Source organism: Zonotrichia leucophrys, chromosome 1, assembly GCF_028769735.1.
Source record: "Zonotrichia leucophrys gambelii isolate GWCS_2022_RI chromosome 1, RI_Zleu_2.0, whole genome shotgun sequence".
NCBI lineage: Eukaryota > Metazoa > Chordata > Aves > Passeriformes > Passerellidae > Zonotrichia > Zonotrichia leucophrys.
Window position 1 is genome coordinate 61,687,063 of NC_088169.1, and position 17,312 is coordinate 61,704,374.

Genomic DNA, 17,312 nt, shown 5'->3' on the forward strand with positions numbered 1-17,312 from the left:
AAACAACACTTCAGATTAAGTTATTTTTAAATTCACATATAGCAGCCTTCACAGGATGCTGTAAAATACACTAACTTTTGAAGTCTTCACTTTACAGGTAACTTAAAAATAATGTAAGTCCATACAAAATCTTGCTGCAAGCATGTACAGCAAAACATTGTCTACAAGGATGTAAGACTGATTCTGCAACACTAAGCATAAATACACAGAAAGATTCACTGTGATATAAATATGTATTCTTCCATGCTTAAATATCAAACACAGGAAAATAAAAGCAACCCTGCTCCACAGTTCTAAAGATGAAATACTAAACTCAAAACACCATGCCTACAATTAGCAAGATTTGGTAAATTATAGTGAATAAATCAAGGTAACCACTCCAAATCCAAGAAACTAATTAAGAACTATGCACGGAGTCCATACCATGGCTCAAGCTAAGGAGAAGGGGGAAAAAAAGTATTTAACAACCAAAAAACTGGCCAGCATTTTTGTAGACCAAAAAAATTAAGAGATGATGAACCTACCAACACACAAACATCTACGGCACACACAACAGGTTTAAGAAAGACTAGTCAGAAGAATAGAATCTGTTTGGTGATTTTGTTGAGGTTTTTTGTTCAGCAGTCTGATTTTTTTTTTAAATACAGAAAATACAGGGAGTATTATTCACATCCTCTTTATTTATTAACATTTGCAAATTAATTTTCCATATGGCATTCTGCCAAGCAGCTCATTTTTAATATCTAATCTTCACTATGACTTGAAATAAAAGTCATTCATACTGGGGAAGTAAAGGTTACGGCACTCAAAGCAGATACACTCCGCACTGTCTATATTTAAAAGGCCATGCCCTGATAACAGGCATAGAAAGAGCTGCAAATGGCGTTCTAAAAACTGAAGAGAGTTAAAGATACTGGCACAGCCTTAAAGGCTGCTATATACAGCTTTAAGGAAAGCTGGGAGCTAATCTATACAAGGTATTACATGGGTCAGATGTGTTTTCAAAGGCACGCTAAATGGAATTTTACAGCTTCTTCGCTGGCCCAATTATGTCACCACTCACTTCTTTTCTCCTACCTTTTCCTTTGCCAGGTTTAGAATCACTTGGGATGTATTGATAGAAATCTTCAGTGATATATGCGTGTGCAGATAAGAGAGAGAGAAATGGGGATTTCAAACACACATAATTACAATACACCTGCTTCTGAAATGGTCACGTCCTTTAACAATACACTACCCTTTACCTCCTGTGAAAGAGGGGGTAATCTAACAAACCCGCAGAACATGAACTAGAGAGATCCCATGGCCAGAAAAGCGAGCAGCCAAGCAGAGTAACAACGTATCGTGCACTGCCTTCAGTGAGTAACAAACTCTCAGCTCCAGCCTGAAAGTCCAGTGAGGATGACAACTGAAGGACCCTGCCCTGAGATCCCCTGGAAGCGGAAACAGAAGCGATCTCACCAGGTTTTTAACATCACATACAAATACAGGGAGACGTGCTGCTGCAAATGGTCTGACTGTACACAAAAGTAACCTGGCCAATACTGCGTGAAAAAAAAAAAAAAAAACCAATTATTTTTGGTGTCCATTTAATAGAGTCATATCCTGCTTTGTGTAAAGAATATAAATGGTTTTCCAACTGCAGCGAAACAAAAGTGTAGCCTACCTGGAGATGACAGATTGCACAAAGACACAACGTGCATGGGAGAAGAAAGGATATGATCTTTGGCTGGCCAAACAAGAGAGGAAGAAGGTATTTCTGGCTATTGTTACCCTGAGGGATTTAAACATTCTGGAAAAACTACCAATCATGTCGAACTGTTAACATATGCTGTTAAAATCAGGGTACAGACATATTCTAGATGTCATTCTTCAAAACCCTATCTTTAAGCTTATGATTTTTCTACTTGGCTAGGATCCCCTGAAAGCTTAGGGGGATTTTTTGGTTGATAAAAGAAAACAAAACCCAAAAACAACAACCACACTACAACAAAAACAAACAACACCACCAAACGCCAGTGGGACTCATGAATAGAAGGATTAGGGTCTCAGTTTACAAAATTCAAGTGAAAGAAAACCAAAAAATATTTCTGAAAAACTGCTAACAGCATAATGGTGACACTGTTGGCTTTAACAGCCCAATCTGTCTTCTATCACCTTCATGTACTTATTGACTAAAAAAACATAATCAGAATGCAACAGTGTTGGAACTTGTCTTCTAGCACTCCTGGAAGACAAGCTGCTACTCATTACAGTTCTCTGGCATCTTAGAAAGATGTGATGAAAGCCACTACGGCCGTCAACACCTTATGATCAACATAATCAGAGACTGCTGATAGAGTTAGGATTTTCAATATTAAGAAAAGAATCCAGCCTCTCCCAGCAACCCATTTTATTTAAAAAAAATAAAATTAATAAAGTCTGGCCACTGGTATTGCTCCTGATTTAAAGTTATGGCACCAAGAAGGTATTTAAAAAGTGCTTCACCTCCCATTGCTACAGCATTTTCCCCACCTTGTGTTTAGTGCCTTATTTTGTCTCCTCACCCTAGTCTCAGTTTTTCTAGTGTTTTCTGTCCTACTCCACATTCCCAAGGAGGGTTATTTATCTTAAAAGTTACTTCTTCATTAATGTAGCTTCTGAGACAAGAAGTTCTTTGGAAGAAGCACCAGTTTTCCTGGCCACTCACAAACCCATATCACAAGAGGTCCTTAACACATGGAGGACTCTCCACACATAATTAATATCAAACCATGACACTTTAAATTTGATATTTCAATCAATTCAGCCTGCACACACAATGGTCTCAACTTCTCTGCGCACAATGTCAAAGAAAGGAGAATGTTCATATGCACATACTATTAAGACCAGGCAGGGGTCATTTACTTGAAAAGGAGAAGGTGAGAGAATACATTTAGTCTGAACTGGTGAAAATGGGAAGAAAATATGCAGTTTTCTTACTCCAACTGCACAGAATTGGTGCAGCAGATGCAAAGGTTCACCACCCTTTGGCAGGCCTGAGCAGATCTCACCATGCATTAACGCTTTGAAGCAACACCATCAAGACAAAAAGTACCCAGGTTCAATTCAAGGAGCCACAACAATGTGGCTGAAAATCCCTTATCCCACCATACTCATTTGCCTAAAGCATCTCTTGGCTGTCAAAGAGGTTTTGAATACACCACAGAATCGCAACTGGTTCAACCTTAGTCAAGTCAATATTTTAAGAAGAGAAAGTAAAGCAGGATGAAGTCCAGGCTTGTGAAAAAAAAATATACCTAAGACTAAATATTAATTATTTTCATATAATAAATAATCTAAACTGCAATCACCACTAGTATATCCACACTCTACAGTATTCTTGTCTTCCTCAACACAGTGGGAATATACACACTGAACAGACTGTTAAGCACAATTTACCCACACAGTAGTTTCAAAGCATAATCAATACAACCCACCCCCTCAAGTGGAAAACAAGTTCTTTAATACAATATCTGCATGTGCTGAGACCTGAGAAATAGTATTTTAATTAGACAGAAACATCACACTGCTTCAATTCACAGAATGGCTGTAACAAGACCTGCAAGTTAGCGCAAATCAAACTATCAGAGAGCCCATCTTTTAATAAAGTTACAGGCAGTCTTACCTCTCATCCTCACCATCTACAAGAGGCGTTGTCAAGGGCAGCACCTTCAGCGGGAAGAGGGAGGCCGAGGACGGCACGTTGCTGCTACCGCCATCTGAAGCGGCCGATGCTCCACCACCGCTCTCGACGCCGGCAGCTTGAGGTAAACCCGCCAAGGAAGGTTCTGTAGGGCGCCTGCCGTCTTCCATTTGGCTTACAATGGACTGAGCTAGTGATTGTGCAGGGAACTGGGTAGAGCTTAATGGCATCTGCTGTGGCACACTCTGTGCCACTGGCATACCTATACTTGTTGATATCAAGGGAGGCTGACTAACGCTTTGAGCCAAGCTGCCATTCTGCACAGCCGAAGCCTGTGCTATATTCTGTGGCTGTCCCAAACCTACGGAAGCAGAAGGTATACCAGGAGGCACAGCTGAACCAGCTTGACTTGGTGCAGGAACAGTACTAGCAGAAGGTATAGGGCTTACCGCAGGCAGCGGCTGGCCAGTCATCCCTTGGACTACAGATTCCACTCCTTGTGCCTGTGGCTGTACAGGTAACAAGGTGTTTTGCTGAGCAATGACCATTTGCTGAGGAAGGCCTGTGGCACTAGCCTGTAATCCTTGCTGCATTATTCCTGTCTGCACAGGCTGCACTACCTGGGAAGATGGAGGAGCAGCCGTTGATGGCATAACTGGAGGTGGAATTTGGTTTGCAGCAGATGGTGGTTGCACCACAGCAGCTACACTTCCTTGCTGCCCAACATTTAGCATTTGACCACTGGCAGCTACACCTGGTATTGCTGCTGGAGCATGTGCAACAGGCTGAGCCGGGGCAGCAGCTGGATGTGCTTGCACTGAAGGCTGCATGCCCTGTGCCTGGGCAACAGGAACCGGTTGCCCAGCTCCTACTCCTGTAGAACTTGGCTGCATGGCAGGAGCTGGAGTCTGAAGGATCTGCTGATGTTGAATGTAGTCTGGCATAGCCCCTGTGACAGAGTTTTGGTTCACCGCCTTAACGTGACCCGCGGCCATCTGCGTAGGAACTGGCTGCTGCTGCTGCTGTCCGTACTGCAACTGCTGCTGCACCACTGGCAAAGTCTGCACGGGCTGCGCCGGCTGCGAATACGGCAGCTGCTGTGGAGCCATACTCTGAAGGGCAGGTTGCTGGTGGCCCAGAGATGGGGATACACCTAGTATATTAACTGGGGTTGGCTGAACCCCAGTAACAGTGGTTAGACTGGCCTGTGCAGGAGGTGGGACCCCTGGCTTCTGCTGTGGATAGTTTACTTCTTGAGAATGCAGCTGGACTTGTGCAAGCTGTGATTGAGAAACACTCTGTGGTATACTAGATGCTGGAATTGCTGGAGGAGCAGCACTGCTAAAATCCATCTGCTGCGGACCCACACCTTGAAATGCTTGCTGCTGTACCACAGTAGGTGCTCCCATTTCTCCACTTCCCACACTTTCTGTATAGTGACTCAGTGTGCTTACATTGCTGCTAACAGAACTCCCACTGGTGCTCTCCCTTTCAGAAGTCACTTCAAGCGGGTTTTGTTTTATCGTCTCTACTGCTTTGTTTACTGCTACTCCCTCCGAAACTGCAACAGTGTTTTCTTTATCATAGAATTCAGTGCAAGTCCATCTACCTTTTTTGAAAGGTTCAGAACTAGAATCTAATTTTACAACCCTAAACCTTGAAGTGCCAGATGCAGGCTGCTGCTGGCTTGATCCCACTGCCATTCCTGCAGTTGGATTAGCAACATTGTTAATGACACTAGAGGAAGCACTCGTACCATTGCCAACACCACTCAAGATATTCACATTAGCATTGCTGCTAGTTCCAGACAAAGCATTTACATTACCAGTACTCATGATGTTGCTTAAATTTATAGTACCAAGCACATTGCTTGCCACACTAGAACTACCAGCACCAATATTACTTAAGGTACTAGTTCCAGCAGCAGAACTTATACCTAAATTGCCAGGACTACTTGTAGTGCGGATATTAGACACGGCAGATGCCGGGGAACCAGTGGATGATGCAGCAGAAACTGGTGCAGTTGATATAACATTGTCAGAGCTTCCAGTTGTTGATAGTTTTCTAAACGATGGACTGGGCGGTGGTCCTCCAGAAACTGGGGCACTACCCACCCCAGGATGGGATGGATGATGGTGTCCATGATGGTGGTGGTGAAGATGGTGGTGGTGATGAACATGATGGGGATGAACACTTCCATTGATCACAACACTCTGCTGTGGGTGATGAGGCAGAGGAGCATGCTGCTGAGGAAGGTGAGGCTGGTTAGGAGAAACAGCCCCAGGAGTCTCTGCCTCTTGGAAGTTATTTAGAGTCTCTTCAGAAGAACTCCTCTCAGGTTCTCCCATATCAGTGGCTCTGGATAAAGACACATCCAAGATTTCTGAAGATGACAGGTCTTCAGTGTGAGACTCATCCAGGTCATCATAGCTCTCTGTATCCTCGGCTATGCTGTTATTAGAGCTCATACTAGCTGATATTTGAGCAGGGGTGACACTGGTAATTTGAAAGCCACTTTTCTTTTTCATTTGAGCTCCAGTCTGTGCAAGGGGCTGTGGCTGGAGCTGAGACTGCGAGAGGAGGTTCAAGCTTTGTGGATGAGGGGGTGTCGGCTGTGGACCCGCTGTTGAAGCTGCTGCAGGAGATGGAGGCGGCGGCTGGACCAGCAAAGGCGGCTGATAATCCTCGGCGGAGAGGGCAGTGCTCCCAACGCCGGTACCTGGTGCAGTGGGAGCAGTAACGCAGCTGCTGCCGCTGCTACTGCTGCTGCCCCTTCTAGGAAACATCGCCGGGTGCGCCATCTTCCTAGCACTAATGTCTGCGGCTGAGTCAGGCTGGTGCATTGTATCGAGTGTATTTTAAGAGTGCAATCCCCCGGTATGGAAAGAGACAGACAGACACACATACACACACACACACAGTTAGCTGTGTGCTCAGGGCAGGGCAGACACCAGCACGCACAACCCCCCCGACTCCCGCAGCGCACGGGCTGAGGCGGCTCGGCACCGCCGCTCACCACCACCCCTCTCCCCTCCCCTCCTCCTCCCCTCCGAGACAGGGAGGGGGCGAGCACCGGTCCTCCGCCGCCTCTGAATGTGACACTTTCAATCCTCCGCCATTCACTTTCTTTCTCCCTACCACCCTCCCCCCGCCTCCCTTTGATTTCTACCACCACCTCCCTGCTCGGCCGCCCCCCCCTTCCCCAGCCCCCCGACTGCGCCTCACCCGGGAGGGCAGCCAGCCGGCCGACCCGGGGGCGAGCCCCTTCCTCCTCCCCGCGGAGGCTCCGCCGGGCGCCGCGGCTCGCCGGCAGCCGGCAGCACCGCCCTCCCTCCCTCCCTCCCCGCCTCGGCGGAGCGAGGGTAGCCGGCGGGCCCGCAGGGCAGCCCGGCGAGGCGGCCGGCGCCCCTCGCCATCACCGCTCTTAGTAGTAGGAGGAGGAGGAAGGCGCGGATACGTACAGGACTGGCGCACAGCAGGGCGGCAGCGGCAGGCTGAGCCGGGCAGGGACATCCCCGTCAGTAGCAGCCATGGAGCTGAATCATTTTGGGTATTAGAGAGACGGAATAAGGACGGAAGAAAAGCAGCAGCAGCAACCCGACAAAAGAGTCCATGAAAAGGAGAGAGAGAGAGGGAGGGAGGAAGGGGGAGCCAGCCAGGCAGCCTCTCTCTCCTCCCTGTGTCTGGCTGTCTCTGGAGGAGGCTCCGCTCCGCACGCTCTTCCTTCCCCCTCCGCCGCCTCCTCCCCCTTTATAACAGGCGGCACCCGCTCGTCCTCCGCAGAACCGCGCCTGGAATCCGTCCTCCTCCTCCTCCTCCCGCGTGTGCGTCCGCCCCGTCCTTTCTTCCCTCAGGGTCTACTCCCGGCTTCCCCGCCGCCGCGGGTCTCTCCCTCCCCGTGCCTGCCCCGTCTCCTCACGGAGCGCTGGAGGAGGCGCCGCGGGGGGGAGGAGGGGAGAGCTCGCCAAAGGGGAGGGCGGGCGAGAGACAACGTAAGATGGCGGCGGTCGCCGCGCACGCGCGGCCCGCCGGCAGACATAAAGCCCGTCTGGCCGGGGCTGGCGGAAATAGGGCTCGGCTCGCGTGGCGGAAATGGCCGAGCGGCGCCGAGCCCGCTGCGGGCGGGTGGGGGTGTCCCGGCTGAGGAGGGGGCGAGGCTGCGGCCGTGGCCATGGCGGGTGGCGGATAGCCCGCTCCCCTCGCCGGCCGCATCGGGTACCCGCCAGGTGCCCCCTCTCTGCCCGCAGCATGACTGTGCCTCACATGACCTGCCGCCGCCGCCGCCTCCCTCCCCCTCTCCTCAGCTCCGCTGCAGATTTATTCAAGTTATTCATCACCTTCTCTCCTTCCTCCCCTCCCTCCGTCCAGAATATTCCTTCCCGCTCCTTCCCCCGCGCGCGGGGAGGAAAGCGGAGTGCGCGCATCCCCCTTGCTCGGGGCCGCCTTTCCCTTTGTGCCCGGGGCGGGCGGCTCGCCGCGGTGCCCCGCTCCATCCCAGCCCCGAGCCCCGGCGGGGGTCGCCGCCCGCACCGCAGGCGCCCTGGGCACCGCCGGTGCCGGGGCAGGGGTGCCCGGAGGTCAGGTGGAATCGTTCATCCGCATCCACATACGGTCTGTCAATGTGCCTGTGTGTACGTGTGGAGGAGCTTCTCATGAAAGCTCCAGTAGAACCGTACCGAAGCGCTGATTAAAAAAAAAAAAAAAAAAAAAAATGTCCACAACTTATTAAATGGAATCGAGGTGAAATCAGCCGACCTTCCTTCACGGTTCCAGTGCCGGCATCGCCAGAGCCAGGCGGCAAAGCTCAGCACGCCCACCACGGCGAGGCTGCTCCCGTCCCATCCCAAAGGGAGCTACCTTCTCCCCTTCGGTGGGCAGCAAGCACCTGATCTCCGGAGACGCTTGATGCACCCATATCTGCTCTGAGGTTTTCCTTTGTGCTCTTGTGCCTGTTGGCTTGCACAGAGCTGCCTGGCAGGTATCTCATGGCCCCACCATGATCAATGGATCCAGCCCAATGGATCCCCACCACTGGCACTGCTCTCCCTCTCCTGGCAGCAGAACCCTCTCCAGCCAGCCTTTCAGAGCCCAATAGGTGTCCTGCATTCCTACAGAGACGGGGACAGGTTCACACCCTCTGCCCTGTTTCTTCCTGGCAGCATGGCTTTGTCTTCAAACAGAAGACATCCATGAGCAAGCAGGAGATGTCTCAAATCACTGCTTTGAGATTGGTGGGGCTTGCCTGGAAGCACTGGTGAAGTGTTTGCAGGACTTGAAGGGCTCAGGCTTGTGTTGTAACCCGACTGTGGAGCCCACAGGTCAGGGCAATCAACAGGGCATGGAGAAAAAACAGGGCTTGGCTCTTGCTGCAGTGAATATTTAAGCACATAAGGAAGAGTGGTGGAGCTTTAATGGGGAAAAAAGTTGTGAGTGTCCAAGGTATTATATCATATAGCTGAGTCATTAGAGAGTTCTTATGGGAGATGTAAATGTTAGTTCCTTTAGGCAGAGAGGAGATTTGAGTCTCCCATGTTTAGTGTGTGGCATTTAATCACTGAGGAACTAAAAAGCTGCTTTTCTTGCTCCATTTTGTGAAAAGGATAAGGATTCAAGGTCACACACAGTGAGAGCTTTTGCTGCCTGTTCCTGAGTTTCAGACTTCCATCTTGTCTCTCTCTGCTAACCTTGCTTATCTAGCTCCCATTTGGTGTGAGGATAGGGGTGGCTTTTGAGAAAACCCTGCCTTTTGCAGTTTAATTCCTTTTATCTGGAATGCAGGCATTCAGCTCAGGTCTCCAGGTACCTGACAGGTAGACTTGCAATTCTTGCTCCTTCCATGGCTGTACTGCCTTTATACAGAAACTCAAGAACAATTGACACATAGTTAAATAAGATTCTTCTTTTCCTGAGGGCAAGCCAATATTATTTTTTAAAAACTGATAATCAGACAGAAGCCTATACTTAAAGACCATACTACCTGAAAGTGAGCTGCCTACATGTAACCTTCACAGATTTCAGGACAGCATCACAAAGGTGCCCACAACCTGTCTACATCTTGATCCTTGGTTCAACACTAAAATCTTAGATTGTCTTTAATTAGATACTCACACATGTAAACATTTTTGAGATGAGAGCTCAACACTGCAAGTCAACTGCCGTTAAAAATCCCTGTTCTGTCTGCTTATGACTTTCCCAGAACAATTTCCTTTGAGGAATTAAGTCTTCTGTAATAATTCGCAGCTCAAAGATGATTTTTTGAATGTTTGAACAAAGTCCAACTACTTTTAAAGCACAGAGGCTATGAATACAGATGAGTTGGTTTCTAGACTTAAAAATTTGTGCAAAAGCAACCTAAAAAGTATTGAGCTGTAAAGTTTGTATGTACCTAATCAATATCAGCAAGGCTGAAAAAGAATTAAAAGAGCAGTACTGTTGGTAATTAAATGTTTACTTTGCCTATGCTAATTGACTTATATTCAATTTGAGTAGTTGTGCTGGTTCATAGTACAGTGTGTGAAATGGGGTTTTTATTAATTGGGTCCATATTGTTCTCTTCTTATAAAGAGAAACTGAAGAAAAAATGAAATTTAGATAACAGTGTTAACTTATCTGCATAATGTGGTCACTGATCTGTTAACAATCAAAATAATGGGGTATACTAGACAAAGCTCATCGGAAGTGGCACATTTGAAAGTAATTTTTAATGCTGTTTGTAAACATTAACATTTTCATGTTACACCCTTTTTCTTTCCTTACCTATTTTCTTCAGGTATAAGCTTAATTCTCTTTCTTTCATTTTTTTGTAAGCATTAGTCTAAGCATAAAAATGGGATTCTCAGATTAACAATTTTAATTCCTTTTCATGTCCACTAAACTATATGAAATTAAAATAAAAAAATTAAAAACTGAAATTTATAATTGTTATGGATTGTGTTCCTTCATTGTTCAAGGTGGGAAAAGAAATTTCATCATATACCTAATCTACAAAACACCAGATATTTCAAACTTCAGCCACCACACAACCAACTATGTGTGGAAAGTAAGTGAAATTACCCAGTAGTTATTCCAAACAGGTCTACCTGCTATTTTTTAATTAACTGTATTGATCAGCCAGCTGGAACCAGAGTTACTTGTGTCATCACTGGATGGATTCAGCAGCTTGTTGACCGTGATCACTGCTCATGACTAAAAGGCAGCCAGTGCTGCAGTCCCATCATTACCTCAGCTGCAGACCAAAGTGTGCTGGTGGGTTGCCAGGATAGAGGAATCCCTTTGGATTGCATCTCTTACATACGTGCTTCCCAAATGAACAAGCACAGATGAGCTTGATGGGAGAGTGAGTGTCTGTAATAACCCTTGTTTCAACTTTAAAATCTTATGATTCGGGCTAGTGCAAGAGAACAAGATCTTCACAGTGTAAATATTTAGAAATCTGTCTCCTGTATATGTAATATTTCTTCAGACAGGAAACAACAAGCCTTGTTACCACCACAGGTTCTCCAAGGATACCAAAAGAAGCAGTATTTTAATATTTTCTTTCTTTGGCTCCTTCACTATTTGACACAGTTGTGTGCATTCATCCTAGCATATGCAGTAGTTTATATCTTTGTACCAAGTAATTATAAAGCCAACAAGCAGGAATACTATGGGGTTTTTACTCAAAACAGTCAGAATTATGACAAATCAGTCTGATGCATGCTTTAAATCCTGTGTGACTGCTTCATAAATAATTTTTTAAAAATTTAATGAAAAGAATTTTTTCCATGAATCTGCCATTGTTGGTTTAGACAGAAAGCTTCTCTCTTCATTAATATTGCTGACTGTAGTCTCTCAGTTGATTTGCAAAGATGTATGCATTTTTTTCTTCCTTCTAAGAGAAGTAGTCATAAGAAAATTCTCACCTTTCAGCCCTGAAAAAGCAGTAATTCTGCTTCTGCATTTTCTTGGAAAGTTCAAGTCAAGTCTTGATCTTCCTTTCTTGTTTTGTTTTTAGTTGGCTGGTTAGTTGGTTGATTGAGTTTGCTGATTCCAAAACGCCTACTGAGACATTTTTCATCCCTTATTTTAATTCTTATTAAATAATGTTGAACATTTGGGAAAGGGAAGTTTTCTCACAAGTTTTTATTAAATAAATGCTTGCAGAAATTAACAATGCAAGACTGCAATCTAGCAGTCTTGGAAAAAAAAGTCAGTTCTCTTTAGACTAGTAAGGTGTATTCCAATGCCAATATACACAAAATCATATCTTTCTAGATCATCTGGAAAAGTTGTTTTAAAATATTCATTATACTTGCACTGGGGAATGTGGCCAAGTAGGCAGTCTTTTTTAATGGGGATTGTATTCAAATTCAGATTTAATGAAAGATGTTTAGAAGCTTTATCATCACTTTAAATTTTATAGGTGTGTAGACTACATATAGGACTATATTAACCGTATTGTGGGAGCAAAGGTTAAAAGTAAACCCTGCACCAGCCCATGACTAATGAATTAGCAGCCAAAAGATCACCATGATTTTATCACTGTATTCATCTTGCTCTCCTTTATTCCTCCATTTTCTCTCGAATTTGTAGTCAACTGATGAATTTGCATCTTATAGAAGTGCCAAATTATGGAAAATATTTCCCAGATACCTCAACCTGCAACTGTAATGAATGCAGTACCACTGTAGTGTGAGATCATTTATTTAATTAAGTGTTTGTAGAGTACAGGTCTTAGATTGCTAACTGTTTGATCTTTGATTAGTCAGCCAAATGGTATATATAATTAAGCTGAAGATTAAATAAAATAGATGATCAAATCAATGGAAAATGGTCATACAGTTAAATAGAGCCTCCCCCCCACCCCCCCCCCTTTTTTTTTGTCTGGTAAATCAATGAGCAAAGTAATGGGTCAACGATTTTTTTAGATAAGGTTTTGTGAATTAATCATAAAAAATTGCATAGGACTGTTTAAAAATGCAGAAAATGTGAACTCTTGGTTTGTAGTTCTCAGTTACAAAGATTGTGTGGAATTGTTTTCTTCTGGCTGATCCTAAACTTGATAGAGAAAAGCATTTAGGAAAATGCTTTGTTTGGGAATGTACTTTGTGTTCCCTCACTACACTGGGAATTTTGTGATGTCTAAAAGGTCTGTGATTTATGTGTGGTTTTCTTGAATGGTCATGAGTGAATGTGTCTGTTGTGGTAAGGCACAAATCTTTAAAATCTCAGCCTAGAATTAAATTGTGTTTTCCCCCTGAAGAGATGGGTTTCTTCAATGCTGAATTCTTTGGAAAAGTAGAATGTATACTTAGTTAGTATTTAGTACAGCCACACAATTTTTGTCATATTACCACACAGTAACTGGAGGCAGATAGGATCTCCTGATTGTGGAGGGTACAGAGAAATTCTTCTTAAACTCATTTAATTGTCTGATGCTTGTGTATCTAGTTTTCATCTCCCTTTTGGCTGTGTCAACAGTATTTCTGGCCATTTAAAACATATTCTCTGGAAGCAAGTGTTTGTTTGCAGAAATCCAGAATTTTCTATGGGACAGTACTTCAGCAAACTTTGGCTTTGTTTTTTATATGCATTAGTTGTAATATAACTGAACTGCCTACTGAAAGTAAGCACAGACTGGTCATGAGCACAGCAGAAGTAAACACAATTTTTATCAGTAGTCTCTTGGTATGTTTCCTGATAACTCCAGTAATGTAAGTTATATATACTGCACTGTTTCTCTGCTAAAGGACTTACAAACTCATTCACAATAGCAGTAAATTTAATTCTTCTGTATCTGTGAGGTCTTTGGTTTGTTTCCCTATATTATGATTTTTCAGGCAACTTGTCTCTGATTTTCTCTGCATTTTAAATGCTGTATGTGTCACTTTTGCTTCTGCACACATACACTGACAAGCCTTGAAAGTTATATTAAAAATGCCCTTGTGACAAAATTCAATTGGAAACAGGTTTAGGATTTCTAAGTCAAGCACAAGAAAAAAAATTGTCTTTATCACTTTCAGTAGAACAAAAGATGTGCCAAGTCCTGACAGTTCAAACACAAAGTCAGAGGCTTAACTTCAGTCATGTGAATAGTCCCTTTGATTAACATTTGGTCACCAAACCCCTAAAAACTTAACATTAAATGTGTAAATATTTGTAGGCTTAGAAGACAAAAAGATGAGGTATGTGCTAAGGTGTGGCCTTATGGAGACTTAGGATTTTGTTTACCTTTAGTTGGTAACACTGTTGAGTCCTTATCAAGAAGAAGGTTACTCCTCATGCTGCCAATATTTTTTTGAAAGATGCTGACATTATATCTGATGGAGCTTTGTGTCTTAGCTTAAAAGCCAGTCCTGCAATATTTCACGGCAGGTTTTAGGTTCAAGCTACATTACCTTGTTTCCACTTTTATCTGTTATTAAGGCATCTTAATTGTTGTTCATAAGAAATCCGAAAGTTCCCTATTTTAAATAGGCCATTAACAAAAATGCATGCTGCTATTGATTGGAAAGTGCTTTATTCCTCCTCAGTCTTAATACCTTTATTAGTAGTTTCAGCATGGAAGCACTGATGAGAGTTTAAAACCCACTGGGGTTACTTGCCACATCTCAGTGCTGAATGAATTCTTAGATAACACATGAGAAAAGGCAGAAATAGTGTCAAAACACACCTCAGACTGTGCTGATGGAGCCCATCCTACTTGAATAAAGGGCAGTATGTCAGTGTGTCTGTCCTGTGAGACAAAATATGGTGACATTGTAAGTGAGGGGATTGCTTCCTGCAGCAAACACCCCCTGCCCTGTGTTTCCCAGTTGTCTCTTTGAAACCATCTGTGGGAAGCAAAAGACAAACCCTGGTCAGCACTCATGCTAAATTGAGCTCAGTAACACGCAGAACACTTGCTCTCCAATTGACAGGTGCCTCCTCAGCAGCCTAGCGAGGATGGTCAAAGGGAATCCTTGGTGAGAGGACTCCTAACTACTCCCTCTTGGCGTGGGCTGCAGGAGATGGCACTTTTTCATGGTGCATAAAGGAGGAAGTGAATGGGATACAAATGAAATTCATTGACATGAAGGTGAGAGGTGATTTGTCAATCACACAGGTCCAGGAAATAACATGCAGGCTTAGTAGTTCCGGAAGTGTTTGCTTAGTTCACATGCTTAGTAAACACAAAATTAGACCTGATTTTGGAATATAAAATGGATGCAAAGCAACATTTTTAATGTTTGGTGACATTTATGGAGCTGGTGTTGTTGATATGCCCTGTGGATTGTAATCATTTTAGAACACTGTGGTACTAGAAATATATTGGAGAACAGCAAATAGCCCAGAAAAATGCAGCAAACATTGATGTTGGAAAAAGCAGGAGTTTCAGTCATAGTATGTGTTTGTTTGTGAGTGTCCTCAGGTTGAGGCATTAAATCACAAGATAATCATCTGTGACTATTTAAAGGGGAGGGGTAGTATTTCAAAATCCAAATTCAGCTCAACCCCAGTGAGGTACCTGAATTAGAAGTGTTGCTGTAACATTGCTCAAACAGAGTAGGAACATTCACCTACAAGCTCTGCATGCTCTGGAGCTGTCTCCACTGACTGCTAGGAGAATCCAGGGTAATTAGATGTCTAGTGGGTGTCCATCAAAAGGGACCTTGGGTAAGGTGGGAAGTATGTGAGCCCATGGCATCAGAAAAAGAATATTTAGACTGAACATTAGAAGAAACCGTTTGGAAGGTACACTGAACACTAACAGTGAATGACAGTCCATAAGAAAAGAGTAGAAAATCAATTACAGTGACACTCAAATTTAGCCAAGATAAATTACTAAAGAACTGCCTGTACAGAGTAATCCTATGCTTACCAAGAGAGGGTTCATATAATCCGTAAGATTATTCCTACCATTAATATATACAATACTCTTATCTGGCAAAGAACAACAATCAATAATTGAAGACTTTTACCTGACACCAGGATTAAAGTGACAAGTGATTATCCAGAGCAGAAAAGAATGTGATTTTAGTCTTTAACATTATGCTGGGGAATAAAATCACATTATTTAGATAGATAAATCTATGCATATATATAAATATGTGCATACGTAAGTAAATATTTTTATCTGTGATTTCCTGTTTGAAAATATACATTGTATTATTTTATATATATAATCTTAATATATGTTTCCTAACATATATGTTAGGAAATAATAATCTCAATAACGTTTACTAACATAACTTGGTGGTGCTCTCATTGTCTGCTGATTGACAATTCCACCTCCTCCTGCTGTCAGATGCTATTAGCCAAGGGTTCTCTGGGCTTGGTTTAGCCTGGCTTGTGCAGCTGAGAGCTCCTTCCCATGTTTCTTATCTTCCTTCTTCCCAAACTGAACATCTCTCTACAGTCCACGTGAACATGACCTTCCAAACCCAACACTGGCAGGTAGATGAAAGCAGATTTTTGGGTTAAGTCCTGGTTTCATATTACTGATGTTGTCGTCTTTTCTCTGCTCTGGCATCCACTGTGTTTGGAGGCAGTGATGCTTGATTTAAAAAGTGTTTAAGAACACCAGATCTGTATTGTACAAATTTCTTCACCATGCAGCTTTTAACAACTATCTGTACATACCTTTAACCTATAATATTAATTATATACCATGTTCTTTATCCCACTTAAATGCATTTGTTAATGTGCTAATCCTGAGGTTTTTTTCTTTGCTTGTCCTCAATCCTACTTTTCACTTACTTTCTGTGGCTCCTTCTCCTTTCTGATGCTTAGAGTATTTCTGTTCTCTGCAAAACTTCCCCCTAATTTCAGTCCTAGAACAGCTACACATAGCTGCCACCACTTTCAAAATGCTGCTTTCAGGCTTCCAGTTAGACCAGCTTCTTCTCGGGTAGGGTCACACAGAGGTTATGCTGCTTCTCAACTAATCCTCTGAGGCCTAGAAACAGGTTTTTCAAGCAGAATAAATAACTCTGCTGAGCCATTACACTCATTGCAAAGTGTTAAATAGCTGATTTCAGTGTTTTTGTAGACAATGATGAGTGAATACTGCATTTTGTTTCTTTTTTTAGCCTGCTTTCCTAAGGAAACAAAGCTTACACAACTGTTCTGCCTGGCTGTCTGTCTGCTTGTCTGTCAGCCCCTCTTTAATAACTCTGAACCTGTTTGTTCATTTCAGACAGGAACAGAGATCCCAAAGGTATGCTAGCACTGAAGATCCTGCACTTCTGCAGCCTAGGAAAGGATGAGGTCCTAACACAGGCTCCAGGGAACCACAGGTGACACCACAGCCATTTGGGGTGGCAATGCCACAGCACTGTGGTTCAGCCAGCAAGGTCTGGCCAGCCACCACACAGCCCTCTCTGGGGGCAAAAAGGGCTTGAGGAGGGGCAATGTTCTGGTGAGGAGAAAAATGTTGATGAATTGCGAAGGATGGAGACCTGCTCTGTACACAGCAAAAGTCTGTAGGCAAGCGTTGTTTTTGCTGTTATTCATGGAACAAGTGCATTTATGGCAAAGAAAGATGCATGCAAAAAGAGTTTCCTTCTCTGGAGTCTTTCTCTTCATGTGTATGCACATCATGGACCCATGGTGCATGTGTATTCATTTTTCAGATGGTTGGCTTAGTCTTGGATTTGGGTCACTAGGTGCCAGTGAAATACAAACAGAT

General features: G+C 44.0%; 1 protein-coding gene across 6 annotated transcripts in view; it reads right to left on the minus strand.

The window, feature by feature from the left end:
• The window catches only part of TSC22D1 (TSC22 domain family member 1), a 90,055-nt gene extending 82,419 nt beyond the window's left edge, over window positions 1-7,636 (minus strand). For 4 of the 6 annotated variants that reach the window (XR_010440450.1, XR_010440439.1, XR_010440445.1 and 1 more), the window contains exons 1-2: window positions 7,126-7,636; window positions 3,647-6,498 (exon numbers count right to left, since the gene is read on the minus strand). Coding sequence is in view for 2 of the 6 variants with exons in the window: in XM_064714439.1 (XP_064570509.1) it covers window positions 3,647-6,507 (2,861 nt within the window). In the remaining 4 variants the exon portion in view is untranslated. Of the gene's footprint in view, window positions 1-3,646; window positions 6,508-7,125 lie in introns of those variants that run through there. The other 2 variants (XM_064714446.1, XM_064714439.1) reach the window with 2 other exon arrangements.
• Window positions 7,637-17,312: the final 9,676 nt, after the last annotated feature.